The sequence below is a fragment of the Sinocyclocheilus rhinocerous genome, unplaced genomic scaffold, assembly GCF_001515625.1.
Source record: "Sinocyclocheilus rhinocerous isolate Xijiao unplaced genomic scaffold, SAMN03320098_v1.1 scaffold475, whole genome shotgun sequence".
Taxonomy (NCBI): Eukaryota; Metazoa; Chordata; class Actinopteri; order Cypriniformes; family Cyprinidae; genus Sinocyclocheilus; species Sinocyclocheilus rhinocerous.
In genome coordinates, this window is record NW_015646677.1 from 82403 (window position 1) to 90828 (window position 8426).

The 8426-nt window shown below is 35.8% G+C and overlaps 1 protein-coding gene across 1 annotated transcript in view; it reads left to right on the forward strand.

Moving 5' to 3' along the window:
- Positions 1–8426, forward strand: part of LOC107707969 (leucine-rich repeats and immunoglobulin-like domains protein 3) — a 31660-nt gene that overhangs the window by 7222 nt on the left and 16012 nt on the right. The window contains exons 4-5 of the mRNA XM_016512090.1: positions 6210–6344; positions 7500–7643. Of these exons, the coding sequence (XP_016367576.1) occupies positions 6210–6344; positions 7500–7643 (279 nt within the window). The remainder of the gene's footprint in view (positions 1–6209; positions 6345–7499; positions 7644–8426) is intronic.

Here is an 8426-nt window from a genome sequence, read left to right on the forward strand (position 1 = left end):
CCGACCCTTTTGCTGCAATCCTTTAAATACAAAACCAAGATAAAACATCCCCCAAGTGGAGGCATGTACAAACAATTGGAATTTACATTAGCCCAGGTCCCAGACCTGGGTGGTTTGCACCTCAATGGGAACAGAAGGTAATTTGCATGGAATGACCCTCTACGGTAATCAAAGTATCTCTTAAATCTTAGGATCTGTATTATCTTTTTGTCTACTTTTGTAAGATTAAGACCATTGTACCACTCGCCCTGAGACTATTCAAATGATACCAAACATGACTGTAAATCTTATTTGCATTCATATAGAACATTCTACCATTGACCATTCTGAGTGAGCTGGGTGAAGGGAAGAATGGGTGAGGGGATGGAAGGGGATGAGGAGGAACCAATGCATATGTAAGAGACGTTTTCCCGCATTTTCTCTCAGTGAGATGTGGAAACAGATGTCAGTATGTTAATGCACTGTGTGTGTATTGTCTGTCTCAGAAGATCAGAGTGTTTGAGGTTCTGTAATTCTTACAAGTTCATTTGAATTTTCTCTCTTTTCCTCGCTTTCCTTCAATTTTAAATAGCTTAAAAGCGCCGTGCGCATTTTACTTTCACTTTCGAATTAGCAAATTAGCGAATTCACTTTTCGGCGACAATTGCTTGAATGCAACAACAAAATACAACGTCAAACTCACTTTAGCCGATATATAAAACATAGAACTTTTATTAACAAAACGAATAAAAATACACCATGCTATAGGGCAGGCTATGCCTAATATAAAATAACAAATAACTTACATAAAGTTTAAATAGGTAGGCTATACAAAACTGGAAATTAGTAAACATGTATAATATATAACCAAATAAATAAGAAACGTAGAACGTTTATTAGCAAAACTAATAAGAAAGCTTGGAGGTACAGCATACACCTTGATGTCAAATAAAATTAATAAATTACACAAAGTTTAAATACGTAAAGTAAAAATCAGCAAACACTGTGGAACCAATTAAATAAGAAACGAATGTTTAAAAAAACTAATTTTTTTTCTTTTTTTAACCAAAATCACTTTAGATAAACGGTAAAAGTCAACAGTCTTTTCAAAATCCAAAATACTGCCAAACAGGCGCTTTTGCATTTCGTTTCGAAACTAAATCATCCGCGATTGTCTTGTCTGTCTCGCCTCACTCTTCTTGTCAGTCAGCTCGACTCACTCTCCTCACTGGATAAATGAAATCTGATCTGTGATGCGACTGTCGTTAATTGGAAATGCCAAATATCTTAATATTGGCAACAATTGATGTTTTTGACAATATCTCTGGCTATCATCGACACAAGATCATCGTCTTTCGACGCAGCCCAGCCCAGCTGTTTTATTTTCCAAATGTAATAGGATTAGTCCAACGAATCAAATCGTTCGGTTTGTAATGCGTACCGAACCGAAATCCTCGTACCGTACGGTTCAATACAAATACGTGTATCGTTACACCCCTAATAGATAGATAATTGATAGATGTTTGGATAGTTGAATAGACGGTTCAATATATGTATAGTTGCATAGATAGTTGGTTGTTTGGTTAGTTAGCTACATAGATGGATAAATAGATGAGTGGTTGTCAGGGTGTTGCTCTGCAGTTGCTAGAGTGTTCTCATTGGTTTCTAGGTTGCTATGCAGTTGCTAGGGTGTTCTGGGGGGTTGCTAGCTGATTGAAAAATGATGCAGTATTTCAGGACATGCAGCAAACGGTGTAACGCAGGCATTATCAAAGTTCAGTCCTTCAATCCGCCGGTCTAATTTTCCAGCTAATTGCTCTTGAGCAGTGGCTTCATATGGCTCTTAAATTGTTCAAGGCCACAAATTCCTGTGAAATGGCTGAATTAATTGAGGTGATGGCGAGTGAATTACTCCCAGCTGTGGAGCTGATGCCGTTTGTTTTTGGTGGGCTGAAGGGTCAAAGACGAGAGACGCTCAGTCTGACAGACTGTTTGAATAAGAGGCAGGAGCTATACGATACCCCAGACCCCCGTACAGCTCTCTCTCTCTCTCTCTTGCTCTCGTATGCAACAGTAGAACTGTGTCAACTACATTTATACTGTAGTATTAGGGTTGGGTGATATAGGCATAAAAATATGATATTTCTGGTATTTAGTGTGATAATGATATCAATAACGATAATTCGGGGAATCCTGTTTCTTTAGAGATAAGTATTGTCTTTCTTATTTTTACCCAAAATTGGGTGTTGTGAGCATTACTGAGTACACACGTAATGTAATGACTGTTTAATTCATACTGGAAGCTAGAGGGCGCCATCGCGCAGACACTCCACATATGCATCGCAGAAGTAATAGCACTGACGACGCTCCATAAAATCACTAATATGGACAAAGGCATCCAGTTATCGCTGAATAAAACGCACAATGGAGATAGAGAAATTTTAACTGATGAAACTTGAAGACAATAAACATACGATTGCACAAAATATCTGTGTTCTTCAACCAATCTTGGGTATTTTTTATAAGGAAAGTATATTTATAATGCAATGCTAATCGACATAGCCTTTATCACTGTATGTAATACTATCATTCTGTAATATGAAACCACATCTGGTCACAAAAATAAGTTATTTCAAACACTCGACTATGTTATTTTGGAGAAAAAGCATGTCAATAAATGATATCTTTGTTGGTTTGTAAACAGGCTCATACACATGCACACTGTATCGCACACGTGCTACTGTACTACATTTATTCAGACCGATTTTTTTGTGCACTGTACAGCGCTAACCAAACCAGTTCCAGATTGTAGAAGGAGCTCCTCATTTAGCGATAAACTCCTTCTCAATTTCACGTCCGCCTTCCGCGATGTCGCACACAGAAATATGTCAACAACTAGACTTTATCGTTATTATCGCAGGAAGACTAATTCTTATCATGGGGAGAATTTTTACCGGTATATCGCAAACGATAAGATATCGCCCATCCCTATGTGGTTGATATATTAATGTTTATCAGCGGGCAGTACTGTTTTATTTACACTTGAGAACAACAAAAATATGCATAATAACACATCCCAAAAAAGTAAAGATGGTGACTTCAGTGTCGCTCGTCCAATCATATTAGAGTCAGATATGCTTGTTAGTTTTACTGTTTTTAGCTCTTAGTGTGATATTAAATGTAAGACTAATTCGTTTGTTGGTTTATATTAATCTAGATCCAAACAAAAAGAGAAAATGAGAAGCATCTCTTTGGATAAAAGCATTCTATGAAATATGTTTTTTTCTTCTTCCCAAATTCCATTTGATTTTTGCCCAAATTCCATTTTCATTCCTCTGGATTTCCTTTTTTTTTTTTTTTCATTAAAATTTTTCTGGATTCCATTTTAATGGTTAAAATAAATTTTAGCAGTCAAAAAGCATGTCTAACTTATACAATAAAAAAAAAATTATAAGTTTAACAAATTACATTTTTAGTGCTCGTTTTATTTTCTCCCCCATATTTAGCATTTTCCATTTTAATTGAAAGATAATTTTGGCCCTTTGAAATGTTTTATACCACGATTTGATTAATTGCACGGCCCTACTTTTGAGTTATTGTTTCAAAATTTGCCAAATTCCATAACATTCAGTGTTATGCTGTAAATTCTATTTTTATGGCTGGATTCAGTGATTCTGCTTTTTTCACATTGTGGAAATTACAAGGTTCTATAAAGGCATAAATGCAAATTTAATAATTGTAAAATACTTAATTGATTGGATTATCTGAAAATAGTCATGAGCACACGGTTATTGAAAATCCAAACATTTTCCATTGAATTTGCAGCTGTATTAAGTGCTGATGTGAAATGATTTGGTTGGTTCGCTCATTAACGATCTGCAGCAGGATCTTTACAGCATGAGGAAAATATGTTGAAATTGAGTTGAAGTTAATGTGTTTCAGACCTTCTCTGCTCATCTCAGAGCCAACTTCACTTCTTTCCCTTTAGTCTCATCTGCCAGAAACACACACACACACACACACACACTGGTGGTATGGAAAATGTCTGCGTCTAGTAACTCTCATAACGCAGTGACGTGCCAAACATTCGTTGCTTTCACAATCTGCTTTATGTGGAAATAATCTCACCGTGAGCATTTTTTATATAACGTGTCATATATATAACGCTCACGCGTGTTTATCGTTGAGCTCGCGGCGCTAAAAATACCCCGTTCCGTTTAGACTCTGATTAAACTAACGGAGTGTAACAAGCTTATTTGCCGAATATTTGTTGAACAAATTTAAGGTGTGCAGCAGAAAGACACAATGAGCTGCTTGTTTGTCTGAACAGAGGAGGAGGGAGAGATAAAACACACACACACACACACTCACACACACACACACACACACACACACACTCACTCTCTCAGCAGATGTTGAAGGCACACAGAGAGAGTTATTTTATGGCTGTTCATGAGGAATTAATAAACAGGAACTAGAATTGAGACTGACATTCCTCATGCAAACACGTCTTTGTTGCTTGTTTTTTTAATCTGAGGGACAAACCTAAATTAAAAAAAAAAAAAAAAAACATTTGTTCATTGTGTGATTGTTCATAAATGAGCTGCTCGACTGCCTTGTTTTGCGTCGGATGCTGCATTCACACGTCTGTCTCTCCAGAGGATCTGCTCCGGCACGCCCCGCGTCTTATCTGTCTCGCTCTCTCAACACCTTTGACTCATTCCTCCTTCGCTTCACAAAAGCACAGACTTCCCATCATGCCTCTGTGTGCCACTCAACACAACCATTTAATGCCTTGATTTTTTTGAAAGGTGTTTGTTTTCACCGTGGGCTTTTCATAAACGAGAACGAGGAATATTAGAGGTTCAGATTTCTGCCTTGAGCTGAAGATGAGAAACACACACACACACACATATATATATATATATATATATATACTGTATATATGTTTCTCATCTTCAGGTCAAGGCAGAAATATATGTATATATATGTGTGTGTGTTTGTGTGTGTGTTCATGTAAAAAGTTATATATTATATTAAGAATTATAATTTATAATAACACAATATAATATATTTTGTAACAGCTTAGGCCTATTAAAAATGATAGCACAAATTTTACTGTAATGTTGCATGTAGTGTTGTCACGGTACCAAAATTTCAGTATTCGGTACCAATACCGGTGAAAATCCACGGTTCTCGGCATTAAAAAAATTCTTTAAAATATACAGTCTTCATGTTGTGTCTGCATTACTTTGGAGATTTGATGTGAAATATATCTAAGCTTTCAGAGTAGTTTAAGCTCTTTTAGACTAGTTTATGCTCCGTTAGTCTAGTTTAAGCTAATTTTACATTAGTTTATGCTTTTTAGACTAGTTTATGCTCCGTTAGACAAGTTTAAGTTCTTTTACACAAGTTTATGCTCCATTAGACTAGTTTAAGCTAATTTTAGACTAGTTCATGGTCCATAAGACTAGTTTAAGCTCCTTTAGACTAGATTTAGGTCATTTTAGACTATAGTTTATGCTCCTTTAGACTAGTTTAAGCTTTTTTACACAAGTTTATGCTCCTTTAGACTAGTTTAAGCTTTTTTTAGACTAGTTCATGGTCCTTTAGACTACTTTAAGCTCTTTGTTTATATATATATATGTGTATGTATATATATATATATATATATATATGTATGTACATATATATTTGTAAGTTACTGTATCTTGAAAAAGTACTTTAATGAATAATTAATGAAGCTTCTTCTTGAGCGTTTTAGATCACATGTATGTGCCGTCATTTGTCCTCTCTTAAGACGTCAGTCCCGTGTTTATGTTGAGTTACGCTCAATTTCAGCCGTATAAACTGAAACCGAGTGTGTGTGACTGTCTGAAGGTTTAGACCTGCGATTCCAGGGAATGTTTTCAGCGCGTCCGACACACAAAGGCAGCTCTGTGCCCTCCGTGTTTCTAACACAAGCAGCTCCTGCACTGCAATTTAGGAGGCGTGCAGCTCGGGAAATTGCTGGGCTCGTCAGCGGCGCTTTCACTGAGGGAATGGGCTTCATCATCCGCGTAATTGGCGGGGGTATTTTTTGTTTAAATACCTTGTTAGTAATTACCTTATAAACCAAATAACACACTTCTAAACCCAACGGCTGTTTTGAGCTGTTGTGAGGCGTGCAGCGACGCTCTTCACCTGTGCGCTGAAACCTGCTTTCTAAATGCCTCTGCTTTTGTTTTCAGAGCAAACAACAGGATCTCGAGGATCTCTGCAGAGCGGCTCAGTTCGCTGGTCGCCCTGGAGACGCTGGACCTTAGCAACAACAATATTATGGAGGTTCGCGCCGTGGCTTTTCCTCCTCTTCCTCTGAAAAACCTGTGAGTCCCTCTTCTGTTCTCAACTGACCTGCTTTCCAGAAACCGCCAGGAGTCTCACATCAGCTCACTGTGGCACTCCTCAGTGCTCACAGTGAGCTTTCACACTAGTTTAAGCTCTTTTAGACTAGTTTATGCTCCGTTAGACTAGTTTAAGGTAATTTTAGATTAGTTTGTGCTCTTTTAGACTAGTTTAAGCTCTTTTAGACTAGTTTAAGCTAATTTTAGACTAGTCTATGCCCTGTTTGACTAGTTTAAGCTCTTTTAGAATAGTTTATGCTCCGTTAGACTAGTTTAACGTAATTTTAGATGAGTTTGTGCTCTTTTAGACTAGTTTAAGCTAATTTTAGACTAGTCTATGCCCTGTTTGACTAGTTTATGCTCCATTAGTCTAGTTTAAGCTCTTTCAGACTAGTTTAAGCTCTTTTAGACTAGTTTATGCTCCATTAGACTATTTTAAGTTAATTTTAGACTAACCTATGCCCTTTTTGACTATTTTAAGCTCTTTTAGACTATTTTAAACAAATTTTAGACTAGTTTAAGATGTTTTTGACTAGTTTGTTCTTTTTGACAAGTTTAAGCTCTTTTAAATTAATTTGTTATTAAACTTTTTTTTATATTTAAGCTCTGTTGAACTAGTTTAAGCTTTTTAAAGACTAGTTTAAGCTTTTTTAAGCTTCACTATTAGATTTAACTTTTTTAAAGATTAGTTTATGCTTCTTTAGACTAGTTTAAGCTCGTTTTAGAGTAGTTTAAACTTTTTAAAGACTAGTTTAAACTCTTTCAGATTAGTGTAAGCTACTTTAGACTAGTTCAAGCTCATTTTAGACTAGCTTGTTTTTAAACTTTTAAGTTTGTTTTTTAATCTTTAAGTTGAATTCAAGGCCTTTTGGACTAGTTTAAGCTAATTTTAGACTCGTTTAGGTTTTTTAGACTAATTTATGATTTTTTTTTAGTTTAAGCTTTTTTTTTTAGATTAGTTTAAGCTGTTTAACACCAGTTTAAAGTTTTTTTTTAGTCTAGCTTAATCTCTTGTGTGACTCAGTAGAAGTAGTTTATTGTTTATTGCCAGATCTATCAGTGATTACGGCTTCTGTGAATGTCAAGCAGACGTTTCAGCATGTCATGCATCTGTGTTTGAATGCTGTGTTTCTGCAGGTTGATGAATAATAACCGTATTTCCATGCTGGAGCACGGCTGCTTCAGTAACCTGTCCAGCTCGCTGCTGGTGTTAAAACTCAACAAAAACCGCCTGAGCTCCATCCCGCCCAAGATCTTTCCTCTACCGCACCTGCAGCACCTGTAAGTGACGCGCTCACATCCGTCTCATGCGATACTAGAGCTGCACGATTCTGGATAAATTGAGAATCACGATTTTTCTGTCTCAAGTAGAGATCACTATTGTCCCACGATTCTGAACTAAACAAAATATTAGTTTTTCAGTCTATTTAAAAGTGTTTAATTAATTTGAATGAATTACTAAACGTTTTAATATTATGTATTTAATACACTAATTTTTAATATTAAAATGATGAAAAAGTGGTTTGAATGAATGATTCAATGATTCACTCATAAATACTTCACTTGTTTTATTACTGAATGAATCAGCGTTTTTGAGAATTTCTTGAATGATTCAATGACAATGACATTTTTTAAACAGTCACTTTTCGCCACCTAGTGGCAAAACAATGTAATCAACAGATTTGCTCTATTTTGATCGCTACTATAGACATCAACGTTTATATCTGAACTATAAACTTTCATCCCAGTATTTCTGTGATAATTTGTGACCCTGCAGCACAAAAGCAGTCTTAAGTCGCTGGGGTATATTTGTAGCAATAGCCAACAATACATTGTATGGGTCAAAATTATTGATTTTTCTTTTATGCCAAAAATCATTAGGATATTAAGTAAAGATCATGTTCCATGAAGATATTTTGTAAATTTCCTACCGTAAATATATCAAAACGTAATTTTTGATTAGTAATATGCATTGAACTTCATTTGGACAACTTTAAAGGCGATTTTCTCAATATTTAGATTTTTCTGCACCCTCAGATTCCAGATTTTCAAATAATTGTATCT